This window comes from Anabrus simplex, chromosome 3, assembly GCF_040414725.1.
Source record: "Anabrus simplex isolate iqAnaSimp1 chromosome 3, ASM4041472v1, whole genome shotgun sequence".
NCBI classification, from domain to species: domain Eukaryota; kingdom Metazoa; phylum Arthropoda; class Insecta; order Orthoptera; family Tettigoniidae; genus Anabrus; species Anabrus simplex.
This window is the reverse complement of record NC_090267.1, coordinates 47,171,966-47,192,544: the sequence shown is the minus strand read 5'-3', so window position 1 is coordinate 47,192,544 and position 20,579 is coordinate 47,171,966. Positions and strand designations below refer to the sequence as shown.

The 20,579-nt window shown below is 40.9% G+C and overlaps 1 protein-coding gene across 1 annotated transcript in view; it reads left to right on the top strand.

Annotated features, from left to right (window-relative positions):
- The first annotated feature begins 209 nt into the window (after window positions 1-209).
- Window positions 210-20,579, top strand: part of LOC136866647 (DNA transposase THAP9) — a 101,347-nt gene continuing 80,977 nt past the window's right edge. Inside the window, exons 1-3 of the mRNA XM_067143766.2 lie at window positions 210-337; window positions 452-601; window positions 737-1,449. Of these exons, the coding sequence (XP_066999867.2) occupies window positions 237-337; window positions 452-601; window positions 737-1,449 (964 nt within the window). The 5' untranslated portion in view covers window positions 210-236. The remainder of the gene's footprint in view (window positions 338-451; window positions 602-736; window positions 1,450-20,579) is intronic.

Here is a 20,579-nt window from a genome sequence, read left to right as displayed (position 1 = left end):
CGTGTTTTGTGTTTTTCTACTTGCAAGTTCAGGCATCAATTATTGAATTGAAGTGTTTTCATTTAGACTAGTGTGTTTACATGCGTAAGCGAGTATTGGCTGGGTGAAATGTCGTAGACACAGCCCAATAAGCATCAGCAAGCAAGCAAGCAAGCAAGTAATTTACTGTGTATGTAACAAGTGTCACATTTTTAATTTAGATAGTTTTGTGCGTGTTATGTACTACTGTTTCGGAAATGGCAGGAAGAGGAGTTATTTGTGCTGTGTACGGGTGTTTTAACTACAAAATACAAAGTGATCGCAAGTCATTTTACAGATTTCCTAAAAACAAAGTGCTGTGAGTATACTTGTTAATGTTTACGTGCCTGTATTTTTTTTTTTTCTATTTATGTGAAAGTACTTTCTTTAAAACATCGTTGTGATTAAAGCTATGCATTTAATCGATTTTCAGGTGTACTCAGTGGGTTGTGAAGAGCAGAAGGGCAGATTTAGATGAAATTTTGAGGACCAAAGGACCGGAATATTTAAATAAAGGCTATGTAGTGTGCTCGGACCACTTCACAGAAAAGGATTTCAGAAATAAAAATCTCTTAAGTCAAGGGTATGTATAAATACTCGTTTCTCCTGGTGTCACTTATGAACTTGATTGAAATACTGACATTGCATTTTTCCATCAACACATTAAACCCTTTTCACTAGTGAATGTCTTATGATTAAATCTTTCTGTTTCTTACAGAATCTGGCCAGGTGCAGTACCATCACTCAAATGTCACAATGTCCAACAGGTAAACTTGAGGTGTAGCGTGAAGAAAAGGGAACGGGAACATGAATCTACTCCAGAAATTTCAAATGAGTTACCAACAGGAAGTGCAGTCCAGGAAGATAATAAAATGCCTGCAGAAGAAAAACTGAATAAATGCTGTTCAGACTTAATGTTGAAATATAGGACTTCTCAGAAGTTGTTATCCAAGTACAAATCACTCTATAAAAGTTTGAGGAGGCAATTATGTGTGGTGCAGAAAAAACAGTCAAAGCATAACTGTGAGAAAACTGTTGTTGATAAGAGTGTTGCTCAGAACTTCATACATTTTCAACTAAATCAAGGGAACTGTAAAGCCCAGGGACGAAGATATTCAAGTACTGACAAAAGTTTTGCCTTAGCTTTGCATTATATTTCCCCAGAGTCATACAAGTTCCTGCAAAAACATTTTTCTTTGCCCAGTACCAGGTCATTAAAAAGCTGGTTTCAAAATGCTCAGGTGGAGCCTGGAGTAAATAAAATGGTTCTAAGTTTGCTGGAAACTAAAGATAAGAAAATGAAAAGGGAGGGGACGGTTATTTCAATGGAACGATGGGAGGGTTATGAAGATTTTGGTGTAGATACTCCTGTACAGCCAATCACAGCTCCTATCTGCCAACAACGCAACCAGCCTGTGATATTCATGCAAGGTTTGTACCTCAGTTACAGACAGATAATTGGGTAGGCCTACTTCCTAACAAACAATGCTATGGCAGGACACTACTTCAAAGAGCTGGGCCCTGTTTCATAAAACTAACTAATAATATTAGAACTCATAAAATAATTACTAGTTAACCAAATTCTGTTTCATAAAGATTTACACATGATTAATAAAATATCTTCACTCGTAATATTAGTTCATTAGTCATCTGATACAGATGGAGGTTAGAATTGTCCTAGCAGTAGGGTAGTGTTTGACTACAACCGGCTGTTAATCCATATGTTCGATAGACTCATTTGATATTTTCGTTGTGACTTTGATACATATGAGAATGGAGAAAAGAAGTGAAAATAATGTGAGAGAAGAAAGTTTCTTTGCGAAAAGTGATTGAGTTAAAGCGTCTGCTATTTTGCACACTGTAACCCTCCTTGTTCTTTTTTACTTTTATGTGCTCTTAAATATCTCTGTTGACATGGACTAGCAAAATCTTGGTTTACTACCCCCTGTGGGTGGGGGTGGAGGTAGAATAACACCCACAGTACCCCCTGCCTGTCGTAAGAGGCGACTAAAAGTGGCTCCAGCAGCTCTCAACTTGGGAGTGTGGGTTGGCGACCACGGGGCCCTGAGCTGAGTCCTGGCATTGCTTCCACTTGTGCCAAGCTCCTCACTTTCGTCCATCCTATCCGACCTCTCTTGTTCTTTTCCGACCCTGACGGTATTAAGTTGCAAGGCCTAAAGAGTCTTTCATTTTCACGCCCTTCGTGGCCCTTCTCTTTCTTTGGCCGATACCTTCATTTTTTGAAGTGTCGGATCCCTTCCATTTTTCTATCTGATTAGTGTTGTATAGTATGCGCACTTTTTAGTGATAGATTTTTGTACTCGTTGGAGAAGTAAGAAGGGTTCCGTTAATATTGCCAGCTGAATGGAAATGAAATCTGAATTGAATCGATAATATGATCGATCGATATGAATTTTATAAACCTTTATTATTTTAAGCAAACAACTGTGTCACACACACAATATATAATACTACATAACATTTCCCGTTGCGAAACGTGTTCCTAGCATGAATTCTATAGTTTGGCTTTGCTGTGTAAATAACGACAGTACGAGTACTTAAAGTGTACGCCAGATGTCGCACAGCGATGATAAGCAATTCTTAGTTTGTGTTTCAAAGGTTGCCAATACGAATCTTGAAGATAACCGAAGTCGACCACTTCAGCACTAGGGTGTAAATCTATCACTAAAAAGTGCACAGATAGTACAAAGAATGGTTGCCCAGTTGTACTTCCTCTCAAAACAATAATCACCACCATCACCACTTTGGTTTACTGGTGGTATAAGCCAAGATTTTAAAGGATAGCTGTAGTCCACACTAAGGAAACACAATCATACTGTGTATCACTACCAATCCGTGGAGTGCAATGTGAAGCTGTTGTTTTGAGGTTATGATTCATTCCGTCCTATCAAGCAAATACTCAAAAGTTCTGTAATCTAACCTAAATCTCTCATTGTATTCATATATTTGTTACATATGAATACAGGCTGTTTTTGGCCTAACATTGAACAGTGAATACCTACACTCGTTCCTCATCAGGCTCATCACTATTTGAATCAGAGTTGAGCATTTCACTGACCCTCAGGATTTTATGCCAAAATATTAAAATGCCACTCACTTTGATTTCACTAATAATATGGATTATAAATCAAAATATACTCGTGGAAATAATCCCAATAATATGAGTAACTTTCATTAGAAACAACTTACTAATATTATTAGGAATATCTAGTAATAATTTTGACTCATAAACTAATTACTAATATTATTAGCTAATAACTCTATGAAATACTAGCTTATGTACCCGTGCTTCGCTACGGAATTCTACATTGTATACAGAATTCTAGGCTAGGTAGTGTACACGTTGTGAGTAAGATTGTATTAAATTGCATAGAAACACGACGGGGAATTAACCAAACGTCTTTTCTCATATGAAGACTGTGTTAGGGAATTTTCATTGTAATGATATGACCGCTTGCCTACCATCAGTCGCCACCAGGTTGGGGAGTTTTCATTATAATGGCAGACACTCACTCTCCACCAGCCATTTTACATCCTCAGAAAGACTGTCTTAGTGGTTTTTCCAACTGAAATGAACATAGGTCATTGCAATGACGTCAGTAGGAATGGCGTGATTAAAAGCAATGCTTTCATATGAAATACTCCATCCAATGAAAGACCACTCACTTTTAACGAACAGTACTATGCTGGAATTCCAGAGCTGGAATGACCAAGTCGCAGACAGCTCTGATCCATGAACACTTTTCGTCTTTTTTCGGCGGTGCAGGACGGGGGGAAGGCAAATAGTGAAGAGTCCCAGGGCAAAAACTATGCCCTTTTACTAATCTGTTTCCGAGGAGTACCCGATGAGTCAGAAAATCTCAATTCACGACAATGGCAACAGAAAAACCTATCTGACTTGGAGGCAATTTTTCCCTCCAAGCCAGAGGAGAAGCCCCCTCTTCACTGCTAATTTGGAATTAAATGAATGTAGAATTTAATAAAAGTGAAGAGGAAGCTTTTCTTAAGAAACGGCTCTTTTCAGGGTTGACATTTGAGTTATATAGTGAATTATGGTGCTATAATTTGAAATAGGCTTAAATTTTAATTCTAGACCAGGTCATACTACTACTACTACTACTACTACTACTACTACTACTACTACTACTACTACTAAGTGAGCCTCTGCCGTAAGTGTGCTTACAGCTCATTCAAAACAGCGCGTCAGAGTAGGGATCGAATAGCTGGAATACTATGATGAACCAGTGTGTTATGTACCTGCAGTATCAGAAAATGTATGAACCAGAGGAAAATGAAAATGAAAACCTACAACCTGTTTTCCAGTCATTGACCTGGTCAGGGATGTTATGAATGAAACGTATATATAGGCTGTTAGTACGATGGAGTCGCCACTCGCAGTGATATATTATTGACTGATAGATGCTATGAAATGAGAATGGAGAGTGTTGCTGGAATGAAAGATGATAGGGAAAACCAGAGTACCCGGAGAAAAACCTGTCTCGCCTCCGCTTTGTCCAGCACAAATCTCACATGGAGTGACCGGGATTTGAACCACGGTAATCAGCAGCGAGAGGCCGACACGCTGCCGTCTGAGCCACGGAGGTTACATGAACCAGAGGAATGGCATGCTAAAGAAGAAAGTTTTCAAACTCCCCAGCTATTTCCCGCTAATGTTCAGTCGGGCTGTTATACTCGGTACGCAGTAGTAATCCCATCTATCGCATTTGAGCGGCACCATAAGAAACGAAGAACATCACAACAAACAATGGTCAATGTAAAGTTATTGTTGATCAGTAACAAACAATGGTCAATGTAAAGTTATTGTTGATCAGTGTTATGCGCTTTCGATATTGTAGGCCTTCTGAAATACCACTCTTATCATAGTTGGTACAGTAAAACTGAATGAAACATAAATGATAGGAAATTGTATTGTCTATAACTTTTGTTATGTAGTACTTTTCAATAGCACCAATAACATAGGTACCGGTACCGGTATTTAAAAATTAAATTTTAGGCGCCTCCCCTAAACTACCATTTCATCTCGGGCGAATAAAATTATTTACAGCCTAAACTGTAGTTTCTTATTCCCCGACTCTATATAGCGGTTTTCATTAAATTCTGTTTACCCATTTTCTCGTGGCGCGGCGTTGATATGGACTTAGCAACAAAACTACAAATTCATTAATATCTGTGTTATCAGAGACGGTACAGTAAAACTGTATAAGACATACTTGAATGGAAATTTAATTCTATATAACTTTAGTTATATAGTATTTATTGATAGGACCGCTAATAATATAAATATTCGATAATTAAATTTAAGGCCTTCCCCTAAAGTACCATTTTACTCAGCGTGAATAAAATTATTTATAGCCTAGATTGTAGCGGCTCATGCCCCGACTTTACATACCGATTTTCATTAAATCTCTTCAGCCGTGTTTTCGTGATGCGTGTACATACATACATACAGACAGACAGAAATTACGGAAAAGTAAAGAGTACATTTTCTTGTTACTATGGACATGATCGATACAGAAATACCATTCTTTTCAAATTCTGAGCAATGTACAGACAAAACTCTTATTTTATATATATAGATAATACTAATTCTTCTTTCTTTCATTTTGGCCAACTGTGGACCACGTTAATTCGATTTCAGCTGCTTCTGGGCTTTGATCTGCGCCCAGTAATCCTTCCTTCTTTCACTCTGCGACCTTCTTCCCCCTTCCACCAAGTTCATTTTGTTGATTCTCGGTATCGGTGCCTCTTTCTCTGACAGGTTGTCCATCCACTCTCCCAGATATTTAAATTTCTCTACTTTCTGAATCCTTCCTCCCTCCACTGTCATCTCTCTGGGTGCTGTTTCGATGTTGGTCATGTACTGTTTTTCTTGAAAACTCTTTGTGTAATTTATTTTCGACTTGTAAGTTTCCCTGTTGCTTATTTCCGATTCTTGTATTCCCGTTTCTGTCAGGTCCTTCTTCACTTCCTGATGCCAGCGTACTACAGTTTTCCTGGTCTCAATAAACCTTACTGTCTGGTTGGTCAGTCCTCCCGGGTCCATTCTGTAGATGTGTCCAAAGAGCATGGCTCTCCTCTTCTGGATAGTGTCTGAGATCTTTTCTATCTTGCGGTTACAGTTCTTGGTTTGCTTTCATTCTGTATGATCCATCCTCTGTTCTTTGGGTTCCCAGTATCTTCCTTTGAATGTTTCGCTCCACCAGTTCTAACTTCTTGACCAATCCTACCTTTATAAGGTTCAAACATTCAGCTGCATATAAGGCTTCTGGACCGATCATTGTCTAGTAATGTCTGAGTTTTGCATTGATTGAGATATTCTTCATGTTACAGGTGTTCATACTTAGCTTCAGTGCCAAGTTCATTTTGTTGATTCTCGGTATCAGTGCCTCTTTCTCTGACAGGTTGTTATCCATCCACTCTCCCAGATATTTAAATTTCTCTACTTTCCGAATTCTTCCTCCCTCCACTGCCATTCCTCTGGGTGCTGTTTCGATGTTGGTCATGTACTGTGTCTTCTCGAAGGAGATCCATAAGCCTGCCTTACTTGCTTGTTCCTGGAACTGAGCAATCTGGTTCCATGCCTCCTCTATTGACTCTGACAGAATCACATTGTCATTCGCAAAGTCTAGGCAGTCGACTACAGTCCCTCTATTCTTATATCCCATTCGTATACCACCTATTCCTTGCATTTTCTTGCACCACTCTCTAATGACCTTGTCAAGAACACAGTTGAATAGAAGGGGAGAAAGCCCATCTCCCTGTCTGACCCCTGTTTTAATCCTAAAGGATTCTGATAGTATCCCCCTGAACGTGACCTTGGATGTTGTGTCAGTCACAGTATGTTTAATGAGCTCTCTGGTCTTCCTATCTAGACCCATTTCTTCTAGGATACGGATCAGTGTTTCCCTATCTACCAAATCTTAGGCCTTCTTGAAGTCCACAAATGTGAGCACGAATTCCTTGTTCCTCTGTTTCTGGTATGCTGTGATCAACTTCAGGTTCAGGATCTGTTCCGCACATGACCTTCCCTTTCTAAAACCTCCTTGATACTCACCAATTTGCAGTTCCAATTGTTTATCTGCTCTATCTAGCAGTGCCTTTGCTAATTGCTTTACGTCACACCGACACAGATAGGTCTTATGGCGACGATGGGACAGGGAAGGGCTAGGATTGGGAAGGAAGCGGCCGTGGCCTTAATTAAGGTACAGCCCCAGCATTTGCCTGGTGTGAAAAAAGGAAACCACGGAAAACCATTTTCAGGGCTGCCGACAGTGGGGTTCGAACCTACTATCTCCCGAATACTGGATTCTGGCCGCACTTAAGCGACTGCAGCTATCGAGCTCGGTAGCAGTGCCTTTGAAAAGATCTTATATGTCTCTGGTAGTAGCGATATTCCCCTGTAATTGTTGATGTCTGCCTTATCTCCTTTCTTGTGAAGAGGGTGTATTAACGCTGATGTCCATCCATCTGGCAGTTTCTCTTCTTTCCGGATACTGTATAGGATTCTTGTCAGTTCAACGATCGCTCTGTTTTCAGCATATTTCTAAAGTTCTGCAATAATAATACTAATATTGTCATTCAACTTTATGCAATAGAGTTAGTTCCTAAGGCAGTTGTGTGTGATCAAGGGAGTAATAATATGAATGCGAGGAAACTTTTAGATGTGACTGCAGAGAAGCCATTCATTGAGGTAAATGATGAGGAAATGCATTTTTTTCATGATCCACCTCACTTAAATCAAGTTGTTGAGAAACAATCTGAAAAGTTATGACTTTGTTTCTAGTGGTAAAGTATATAGTTGGCCTCACAAAAGAGAATTTTACAACAAGGGCTTAAAACTGATTCCAAGGTTGGCCCCGAAGTTAACAAAGAAATGTATCACACTTCCTCCATTTTCAAATATGAGGGTGTGTTTAGCCATAAGGGTCCTCAACCATTCTGTAGCTTCTGGAATTCTAGTTCATGTATCATTCAATTCTTTGCAGTCAAGGGCTGCAAACACTGCAGAGTTTCTAGAAATGTGTGATACATTGTCTGATATTTTTAATTCTTTCACTTTCAGTAGCCACAAAGAGTACAGGACCGAGTGGCTCAGACGCTTGAGGCACTGGCCTTCTGACCCCAATTTGGCAAGTTCGATACTGGCTCAGTCCGGTGGTATTTGAAGATGCTCAAATTCATCAACCTCGTGTTGGTAGATTTGCTGGCACATCAAAGAACTCCTGCGGGACTAAATTCTGGCACCTCGGCATCTCCAAAAACCATAAAAGTAGTTTGTGGGACGTAAAGCAAACAACATTATTAAGAGTACAGGAGACCTTTATGCAGTGACTCAAGGCATATGATAAAGCTTGATGAAATTTGTGATTGTCTAAAACAACTTGGAATTCCTTACTGGGTGAGTTTGCTGTGCGGTTAGGGGCATGCAGCTGTGAGCTTGCATCCAGGAGATAGTGGGTTCGAGCCCCACTGTCGGCAGCCCTGAATATGGTTTCCTATGGTTTTCCATTTTCACACCAGGCTGTACCTTAATTAAGGTAACATTTCCTTTATAATTTATACCACTCCCTTACTCCTTATCCTATAAATGAATATTTGCCCAAGAACAACTGTAGTACAAGGAAATGCAGACCATTTTGCCATGGACTGGGCATGTAGCAAGCTTCCTCATGCTAGGTGTAGGCAAGTACTGTATTTGGTGTAGGTATGTATGTAACAGCTGTATAAAAATTCTGACTGATAAGTATTTCAAAGTCCTTATTAAGGCACACGTGAATAGAACGAATGATTCAACAGAGAAAAATATTGCCAGTAAAAAATATCAAACTGAAAAAGATATTTCAACTGCAATTTTTTTTGGAGATGATGTCAGACTATCAATCACTACTGATCTGCATTTAGGGCAGTCACCCAGGTGGCAGATTCCCTATCTGTTGTTTTCCTAGCTTTTTCTTAAGTGATTGCAAAGAAATTGAAAATTTATTGAACATCTCCCTTGGTAAGTTATTCTAATCCCTAACTCCCCTTCCTAAAAAGGAATATTTGCCCCAATTTGTCCTCTTGAATTCCAGCGTTATAATCATGTTGTGATCTTTCCTATTTTTAAAGACACCACTCAAACTTATTCGTCTACTGATGTAATTCCACGTCATCCCTTCACGGACAGCTCAGAACACACCACTTAAATTAACAACTAGTGTTAGGTTTAATGGTCCACCCAATCAATAAACTTTACAAGTGAAAACTATTTAATATAAAAATATATTAAACATACTTTGGAACATGTTTCGTTTCATTTGAGACTTCTTCAGCTATAATGTCTCGTAGTAGATAATAATATTCATTGTTGCTGCTTAATAATTTAAAAACAGAAGAACCCATGTCCATTAAGAACTGTTTGTGAATACGCTAAATATAAAATATACACATTATTTACATAAAATTGTCCATCACTTCTTGCAAAAGAATGTTATCTTCAATGTTAAAATTTGAATGACATATCTTGAAGATATCACATGCCAGCCATAACGTCTCAATGCTCATTGTTGCTGTATAATCATTTAAAAATTGGAAGAACTCATGTCCTTTATGAACTCTTTGAGAGTACACTAAAGACAAAATATACACTGACTGAGCTAATGTCATGGGATAGTGGAGCACTGATGCGTAGGTGTGTTGTCTGCGCACCACACGCCCCCTGTGCCAGCGGCAGTTGTATAGGACACCTTGTGAGCAGTGGCTGTGCATGTGACAGGTGTAACATGGAATGTCGTCGTGAGCTGACACCGTTCGAGCGGGGTATGGTGGTCGGTGCCCGACGGATGGGAAGTGCGATTTCAGAAGTGGTGCGGGAATTCGGCTTCACATGATCAACTGTGTCTAGGGTGTATCGTGAATCGTTGAATGCGGGTGTCACCATCCACAACAGATGAATGACCTACCGTCCAGCCACCTTCGATGACCGGCGACATCTGAGACGGATTGTCAGTGGCTTCTCACCGCTGGATACCGTGGTTCAAATCCCGGTCACTCCATGTGAGATTTGTGCTAAAGAAAGCGGAGGCGGGACAGGTTTTTCTCCGGGTACTCTGGTTTTCCCTGTCATCTTTAATTCCAGCAACTCTCTGCATTCTCATTTCATAACATCTATCATTCATTAATAAATCACTTTGGGAGTGGCGACCCCATCATACTAACAGCCTATATCTGCTTCATTCATTACATCCCTGACCCGGTCAGTGACTGGAAAACAGGTTGTAGGTTTTCATTTTCATACATATATAAGAAAACATAAAGATCCAATAATACTGCCTTGAGGAATTCCCCTCTTAATTATGACAGGATCAGATAAAGATTCGCCTGCTCTAATTCCCTGAGTTCTGTTTTCTAGAAATATAGTCACCCATTCAGTCACTCTTTTGTCTAGTCCAATTGCACTCATTTTTGTAGTCTCCCATGATCTACCCTATCAAATGCCTTAGATAGGTCAATTGCAATACAGTCCATTTGATCTCCTGAATCCAGGATATCTGCTATATCTTGCTGGAATCCTACAAGTTGAGCTTCAGTGGAATAACCTTTCCAAAACCCGAACTGCCTTCTGTCGAACCAGTTAATTTCACAAACATGTCTAATATAATGAGAAAGTATACTTTCCCAAAGCTTACATGCAATGCATGTCATAATGACTGGCCTGTAATTTTGAGCGTTATGTCTATCACCTTTTAGCCTTTTCCTTTATACACAGGGGCTACTGTAGCAGCTCTCCATTCATTTCGTATAGCTCCTTCATGAAACCAATAATCAAAGAAGTACTTCCGATATGGTACTACATCCCAACCCACCAAGTCATATCCATGGCTAAATGGTTAGTTTGCTGGCCTTTGTTCACAGGGGTCCCGGGTTCGATTCCCGGCAGGGTCGGGAATTTTAACCATAATTGGTTAATTTTGCTGGTACTGGGGCTGGGTGTCTGTGTCGTCTTCATCATCATTTCATCCTCATCACAACGCGCAGGTCGCCTACGGGTGTCAAATCAAAAAAGACCTGCATCTGGCGAGACGAACTTGTCCTCGGACACTCCCGGCACTAAAAGCCATACGCCATTTCATTTTTATAACATGACGATCGAATGTTTTAATTTAATAATACATTGTTTTATTCTTGTCACTGGTTCTTTCAGATCAACATCCACTTCCTTCCTGTCCTATATTGTGTTACAAGAATGACGCAAAAGTCTTAAAATCTGTATTTCGTTGGGTTTCGAACTCGAAGTGTGATAGTGTTTTAATCAATGATGATACACGGCCGTGAATAGATAATAGATAATAAATAGTTCGTTGTGTTGATGCCGCTCCACGCGCTGTCGCCGTTACAATACTTTGACATCACCAAATCAGCTGGTGCAGCAAAGGGAATGAGTAGGCGAGCAATACGGGCAGTGTGTTTTTCCCCAGGGTTCGGTATGGTACACCTATCTAGAGATAGGTGTTAGTGTTGAGCCGATGCCGGTGTCTCTTCGAGACTCCTCTGTCGGCCTTTAATGTTATGTTGCAGTTTTGTGAAAGTTCGTATGTTTGATTTATTTGTTGTGTGTTATTTTCAGTAAATGGTGTTGTTAATGTATGTGTTTTGTTGAATGTATGTGTGAGTGTACTTGTTGTGGTCACCCATCCACTGGGTGGCCATTCCCGATGTTGCTTAACTATTTGTGTAAGTAGTATGTATGTGTGTTGGTACCTAGGAGAATTTACATTCAGTAACCATGGCTAGCACAGCTGTTTTTGTGGACGATGTGGCTCACCCTGTTGGAGCAGGGTTTGCCTAGCATATGTTACGTTTGGAAGTCTGTAACGCTTCATCGTGTCAACAGTTCGCAACTTGCACTTTTACTTTAAAGTGCAAGTATCTGCGGATGTTAAGTAATAATTTTACAGCATCTATAGGTGTTAAGTTGGAAAGTACAGCATTGTTAATTAGCAGCATTTAAGTAGTGCTCCCGCCTCGGATTCCGTGAGTTCCAGTGCTTTAAGGAAGTGAGGAGTGAGGTCTTTGCTTGTTACTGGGCGGGGGCGGTATGCAGGGCGGGATTTAATTTAGTTGAGGATCAGTTGCTTGGCAGGCATGGGAAGTAGAGGCTGATCCGGAGTTGATATTAGCTTGGTAAGAAGACTGATCAGGGCATGGGAAGCTTGGCAGGGCTGGGTCGTATGGGCGTTGGTAGAAGGTCCTGGGTTCGAATGGTGAAGTGTATTATGGCTGAGTGGTGTCTGTGGTGAGTAGTGGTGAGCCTGTAAGTGCCTTGCGCGTCTGTAATGGTCTCGAATTGCCTTCTTCAAGAACGGGCAGCCAGGAAATGAGGCGGCGTGACTGCCTTGGCAGTTCGCGCACCTTGGCTGGCTGCGTGGTACAGTGCACTCAGTGTGACGATGGGGACCGCCACACCGATTACACCGCTGAGCCTCTGAGCACGAGGCTGCAGAGTGGTTCAACCGAAGACAATTGAAACACTGTGTAATGAGTGTTGTGTGAGGGGGGGTGCGTGTTCGTGTCTCTGAAGTGTAGGTGTTGGATGTGAGCGGCGCTGACTTAGGGGCAGGTTTTTTACGCCTGCTCCCAGTCTGAGTGTATCTGGAGTGTGTTACCGTACCCGGTTGTGAGACTAATGGGGTCTCAGTCCCGGGTTCGGATGCTGGTGGGGGGGGGAGTGTTTCCGTGCCCGGTTGTGAGATTAATGGGGTCTCAGTCCCGGGTTCGGATTCTGGCGGGGGGGAGAGGGGTGAGTCCAAGATGATTGGAGGGTCGTCTGTTTGTACTGTCTGGTGCTCTTGGTTTAAGTGAGTTTGTGTGGTTTTTGTGAATGTTAGTGGTGTGTGTGTTGCGTCCAGCTCAGTTTGGGTAGCTACTTCGGCGTCTGGCGCGTACCCAATACATACTCTGTAACGGATGTCCCTAGTTTTTAGGTGTTCGAGAATGGCGCTATAGCTGCCCTCAATATCCATAGGGAAAACAGTTATGCATCCATTAGAGAGCTCCTCTAAGAGCTGGACGTGCTTAATGACTGGCTGGATGGCTAGGTATGTGCGTTGGCGGTGGTGGAACCGGGTGTGTTTGGATGGGTACTGGTCGTAAGGCATTGGAAAAATAAAAGGATCGTACCAGGTGTCTCGGTTATTGGTGCGAATTTGGAGAGGTTGGTCGAAATTGGGGGTGGTTGGGGGTTTCCTGGACATGGTTTGAGATGGGAATGTCAGTGTCTTGGCTACTCAATCCACCAAGGTGGTCCTGACGGCTGGTATGGGCTGGGGAGACTTGGGTGTTTATGATAAAACACTGGAACGGTCAAACTCAATAAGAGGACCGGCGCGCTGTTAGGTGCTCACTCAGTGGGCACGGTCGAAGCAGGTTTAGTTTTGACGTATCTCAACGGGACAAGCCTCGAGCCAGTGACCACACTGAGGGCTCTGACAAATTGCTTGGGCCTGCCGTAACTTGGCTAGCAGGCGATTGCAGTTTCTGCCTATTGTTGGTGGCAGTTAGCGATTGTTGATTTGAATGATTTGAATTGTCAATGTATGTTTATATAGAGGATTTCGGTTCTGTCACTGTATTGGCTCGTTTGGTAGTGCGTGTCGTTTTCGTAATATAGGTATTGTATTCGGTGAAATGTATGGACATCATGAAGAACTATTGCTGTGTGCTTCTGCAGCTTTTATTATTATATACGCTGCATATAAGCGGAAGAAACAACAACAACAACGTCGGAAGCGCAGGCGTAGGTTGCAGCAGTTGCAGCGTAATGTAGGGAACAAAAAGAACAATAATTCCGGTGAGTTAGTGATGTAAAAAAAAAATCTTTGATTTGACACTACTGGTTTAAGTACTGTTCTTAGGGATCCCATCCCGGCATGATTTGTTTATATTTTTAGAAGATGCCCATATAAAAGACATTCGACTCTTCATTTTCTGGCTCGTTAAAGAAGCTGTTACTGGTCAATCTGTCATAATCTGTTTGTTAAAAATGAAGCTGTAATTTCCAGTGTTAACTCGGTTAATTTAACTTTAATTCTTTTCTGTTTGTCGATCACTAATTATAACACCTACCACACTATAACATACCTGTAAATTTCCCACAAATGGTGTTTCTTTTATAGGTTCAACCATGGGTTAAACGAAATACAGGTTAAACAAACTGAAAAGCATTAAAATTACATAACCTCAATTGACAGTAGAGGAGATGGCATGGCAAGTTTGAATGTGATCCATTTGAAGTACTCGTGTACTAATACAATAGGTACAAATCAAATACAAGTTACTGTACAAGTTTTCTTGCTCATTAGTTTCTGCTGGTATCATGTCATTTGGTCAGAAATTTGTTCTTCTAATAGGACTTAAGTGTTAGGATTGCCAACTGATTATTATCACCAAATCTGGATTTGAAAAACACTAGACATTATCAGATCTATGTTTGAGAAACTATAAAAATCTCCAGATAAGAAGACAAGGCTTCACTTACATTTTTTCAGGAATATTGTTCTGCCTCTGAAGTACCTACTTACTGTATCTTTCAGGTATGATGTTTTCTGTTGATAGGCTATATCTGTCATGTAGGATTCATAAAAAGTAACATATATTGTCACAGTGTTATATAACACAGCATTAATAACAGAAAGTTACTGTGTTTTAGATCATCATAATCCTAATGTAAGCTATTCTACAAAAAACAAAAAAAACAAAAAAGCATGGCGCAACAGCCCCAAAGGGCCATGGCGTACCAAGCGACCGCTGCTCAGCCCGAAGGCCTGCAGATTATGAGGTGTTGTGTAGTCAGCATGACGAATCCTCTCGGCCGTTATTCTTGGCTTTCTAGACCGGGACTGCCATCTCACCACCAGATAGTTCCTCAGTTGTAATCACGTAGACTGAGTGGACCTCGAACCAGCCCTCGGATGCAGGGAAAAATCCCTGACCTGGCCGGGAATTGAACCCGGGGCCTCCGGGTAAGAGGCAGGCACGCTACCCCTATACCGCAGTGCCGGCTACAAAAATTAAATACTGTATTAATGTTTGTTGTGTACGGTTTAACCATGGAAGTTGAATATTCTGGAGCTGGACAGTTTATAAAATGCTGAATGATGCAAATTTCTCCACAGATTTTGTAAAGTCACAATCACATTATTGTTAGCATAGCCTATCAATCAATCAATACTGATCTGCATTTAGGGCAGTCGCCCAGGTGTCAGATTCCCTATCTGTTGCTTTCGTAGCCTTTTCAGAAATGATTTCAAAGAAATTGGAAATTTATTGAACATCTCCCTTGGTAAGTTATTCCAATCCCTAACTCCCCTTCCTATAAATGAATATTTGCCCCAGTTTGTCCTCTTGAATTCCAACTTTATCTTCATATTGTGATCTTTCCTACTTTTAAAAACGCCATTCAAACTTATTCGTCTACTAATGTCATTCCACGCCATCTCTCCGCTGACAGCTCGGAACATACCACTTAAAAATCAGATCAAAAATTAGATGGATGGCTTTTCCGGCGTTTGCTCTACTAACCAGCGCTTCGTCTTAGGTCTGACACTAGACTCTTCAGAGTGGGATGTGTCAGACCCTACCCACTGACGCTGGGGTGTATGCAGGTGAACTTATCAGAAGCTTATTTATGAAGCACAGTCTGACAACTGCATACGGGAGATAAAACTCCACAATGGAATTAATGCCCGCCTAGCAATTCCAAATGGAAATTCTAAGTTCCCATGGAGGGAATTAGATTCTTTTCCACCAATAGAGCATATCAAAATCAGATCAAAAATTAGATGGATGGCTTTTCCGGCGTTTGCTCTACTAACCAGCGCTTCGTCTTAGGTCTGACACTGGACTCTTCAGAGTGGGATGTGTCAGACCCTACCCACTGACGCTGGGGTGTATGCAGGTGAACTTATCAGAAGCTTATTTATGAAGCACAGTCTGACAACTGCATACGGGAGATAAAACTCCACAATGGAATTAATGCCCGCCTAGCAATTCCAAATGGAAATTCTAAGTTCCCATGGAGGGAATTAGATTCTTTTCCACCAATAGAGCATATCAAAAATCAGATCAAAAATTAGATGGATGGCTTTTCCGGCGTTTGCTCTATTGCTCTATTGATATGCTCTATTGGTGGAAAAGAATCTAATTCCCTCCATGGGAACTTAGAATTTCCACATACCACTTAGTCGAGCAGCTCGTCTTCTTTCTCCCAATTCTTCCCAGCCCAAACTTTGCAACATTTTTGTAACGCTACTCTTTTGTCGGAAATCACCCAGAAGAAATCGAGCTGCTTTTCTTTGGATTTTTTCCAGTTCTTGAATCAGGTAATCCTGGTGAGGGTCCCATACACTGGAACCATACTCTAGTTAGGGTCTTACCAGAGACTTATATGCACTCTCCTTTACATCCTTACTACAACCCCTAAACACCCTCATAACCATGTGCAGAGATCGGTACCCTTTATTTACAATCCCATTTATGTGATTACCCCAGTGAAGATCTTTCCTTATATTAACACCTAGATACTTACAATGATCCCCAAAAGGAACTTTCATCCCATCAACGCAGTAATTAAAACTGAGAGGACATTTCCTATTTGTGAAACTCACAACCTGACTTTTAGCCCTGTTTATCAACATACCATTGCCTGCTGTCCATCTCACAACATTTTCGAGGTCATGTTGCAGTTGCTCACAATCTTGTAACTTATTTATCACTATAGAGAATAACATCATCCGCAAAAAGCCTTACCTAAAAGAATTTACTTCACTTAACTTACCAATAACTTGCTTTTTGAAATATCTTATACAGTATTCAAGTGAAAATAAGGATTTCTTTCATTTTCAGATAATCTTTGCCTCATCTGTTGGATAATTCAACAGTTTACTGCACACATCTATTGTGTGGTTGTTTCTCTTGCTCTGTAGAGAGGGATGAAGATAATTTTGTTTCAACATGCCCTGTGGGTGGGTGCAGTAGAATAACATCCACGGTATCTCTTGCATGTCATAAAAGGCAACTAAAGGGGGACTGAGGCGCTTTCGTCTTTGTAGCGTGGGTTGGTGACCATGGCTCCCCCTAACTGAGTCTGGCATTGGTTCCACTTGTATTAGGTTTCTCGCTTTCATCTTTCCTGTCTGACCCCTCTTAGTCAACTCTTGTTCTCTTCTGTCTCCGCCAGCATTAGGTTTGTGTGGCATAGGGAATCTTCCATTTTCCCTCCAATTAATGTTAATAGAGGATGGTTGTCCAATTGTACTTCCTCTTAAAACAACCACAACCACCACCACCACCACCACGACCTTTCAGTACATGGCAAATTGCCTTACGCATCACCATGCATCATTCACCTCATTATGGCACAATTGGTAGGTAAAATGGGCTGTCAGGATCAGATTTTCAGTATGCACCAGGTAACTGTAATATGTTATCAGAGGAATAGACAGTTATTAAGGGTAGATTATTAAAATCAATCAAAGGCATTTATTTAGACAATTGGGTTGCAGTGAGGATTGATGGTAGAGTGAGTTCTTGGTTTAAGGTATTTATAGGGGTCAGAGAAGGTTGTAATCTTTCACCGGGGCCAATGACCTGCGATGTTAGGCCCCTTAAAACAACAAGCAAACAATCTTTCACCGTTGTTGTTCATAGTTTATATGAATCGTCTTCTGAAAGGTATTAAGTGGTGGGGAGGGATGCAGTTAGGTGAAAATGTAATAAGCAGTTTGCCCTAGGCCTATCCCGATGACTTGGTCTTAATGGCAGATTGTGCTAAATATCTTGGAAGTTGATGGAAGTTGCAATGAGTATGGTATGAAAATTAGCTTTTCCAAGACTAAATTGATGTCAGTAGAAAAGAAATCCAAGGGAATTGAATGTCAGATTAGGGATACAAGGCTGGAACAGGCAAATAATTTAAAGTGCACTGGTGGGAAAAAAAATATCCAAACACCATGAAATAGGAATGTAGAATGCAGAAATGTTGGCAGTATATTTGTTGAGGTAAGATATTTAATTGATTGAAGGTACAAGACTACAGGTTAATATCTGCGCGAGAAAAGCCATCGTTAATGTGCAATGCTGGTCCATTAATAACCGGTGTAATCGCCTGACTGTTGAATGCAGTCATGCAAACGTGCATGCATTGTGTCGTACAGGTGCTGGATATCAGCTTGTGGGATACAGTTCCATGCCTTTTGCACTTAGTTGGTCAACACAGGGACAATTAATCCCAGTTGTGGATGACACTGGAGTTGTTGTCCAATGATGTCCCATACGTGCTCGATTGGGGACAGATCAGGGGATCGAGCAGGCCAAGGATACATATCGAAACTGTACAGCACGTTGGGTTACAACAGCTGCATGGGGATGTGCATTATCATGTTGGAAAACACCCCCGGGAATGCTGTTCATGAATGGCAGCACAACAGGTCGAATCACCAGACGGACGTACACATCTGCAGTCAGGGTGCGTGGGATAACCACGAGATTACTCTTGCTGTCATAGAAAATTGTTCCCCAGACCAGAACTTCCAGTGTAGATCCAGTGTGTCGATGTCGCAGACAGGTAGAATGAGGTGCTCACCTGGCCTCCTTCTAACCTACACACAGCCATCACTGGCACCAAGACAGAACCGGCTTTCATCAGAAAGCACAACAGACCTCCACTCCATCTTCCAATGAGTTTTTGCTTGACACCACTGAAGTCGCAGATGGCGGTGGTTTGGGTTAAGAGGAATGCACGGCGTTTGGCTCGGAGCTGTCCGTCAAATAACTGATTTCAAACAGTTCGTTGCATCACTGTGGTGCCAACTGCCGCTCGAATTGTTGCTGCAGACGCAGTCCGCTGCGGAATAAGGCGGTTCTCCCTCTCGGTGGTGTCACGGTGACGTCCGGAGCCCAGTCTTCTTGCGAGCGTACCTTCTCGTGACCATTGCTGCCAGCACGCATGCACAGTGGAGACATTCCTGCCAAGTCGTTCTGCAATAGCGCGGAAGGAAAATCCACCTTCATGTAGCCCTATTATACGGCCTCGTCCAACTGCAGTGAGCTGTTGATACTGGCCTCTTCGTTATTCAATGATATGAGCTTCATTGATGTTTCCGTATTGAACTGAGATCACAGAGATGAGATATCTGTTAGGTTCCACCTATTCAATACTAATTACGTGTTGATGTTACTAATAACTTTTATTCAACTTGGGACCGGTTTTGACACATAAAATGTCATCATCGGCCATAAAATGAATCACAAATATATAAGCAATGACATAATAATCAAAACTATTGTGGATACATATTGAAATATGATCATTAAAAATCTTTAACTGTCCATTCACACCATGTGTTAAGATAAATCGCCATAACAGAAGAGCAACGGCATAATAATTAAATCTGGCTCAGTAACACATTGAAGTATGCATATAGTCTCTCACTAATCAAAGAATAAAAGAAGGTTCTTCAATATGTATTCTTTGTGCATCCCTTTAATAGAAGGCTCCGACAGGCTTCCAAAGTATAGAATTATTTAAAACATTCACACATGCTATGCGTCAATCAGAGCATTGATAACTTATTTGAATCACTTGGTATGTAATTTATACCTGATAAAAAAATTTAACACTGATGAATATGAAATCAGTCAGTGGTAAAAGACGTTAGTCTTGTGAGAAGGAGATGTAAAATGTTATATGTGGTAGGTCTAGAGGGGAGAAGGCGGATGGGGGAGAAGAAAAAGATCTTGTTAGGGGAGTAGTAGGTTTAAGGTGGGTCTTGTGAACAGTGTGGTGGGGATTTTTAACGTGATAGGGCACTGTGTATCGCACTAAATATTGACCTATTCGGAAGATTAAAATACTTAAATACTTTAATTAAAAAATCAAACAGAACATTAGTTTTTTTCTGAGATTTCGTTCAGATTCGAACTCGAGTTGAAGAACTGGTCTAAGTGAATGAAGCAATTTTCTGCGACGTCAAGAATAGGGCCTTTGTCCATATTCCTGAGCACCTCTATATCTTGTTGTATGTTACTGAAGCTATGCTTTGAATCTTGAATGTGCTGGCCAACTGCCGAGTATCTATTATATTTTGTAGCATTAACATGTTCCATGTATCTGATAACAAGTGTGGATGACACGCTCGTTATCCATGACGAGGGAATTACTGATGCAGCCACCTCTCTTAGCAATCTAAACAATATTGATCTGCAGATAAAGTTCACTCTGGAATCTGAGACAAACAGAAGCATAAATTTTCTGGATCTCATGTTAAACAGACTTCCTTCACAATAGAATACGGAATTTACAGAAAACCAACACAGACATCCAGAAAAATTCTTTTCATCCCAAAGCATACAAGTATGCTACCTACAACAGTATGGTATACCACTTAATATAGTAAATCTAAATAAAGAATTGAATACAATCCGCTTCATAGCCAAATATAACGGTTACGACAATACATTTATAGAACACATTATCAACAAAC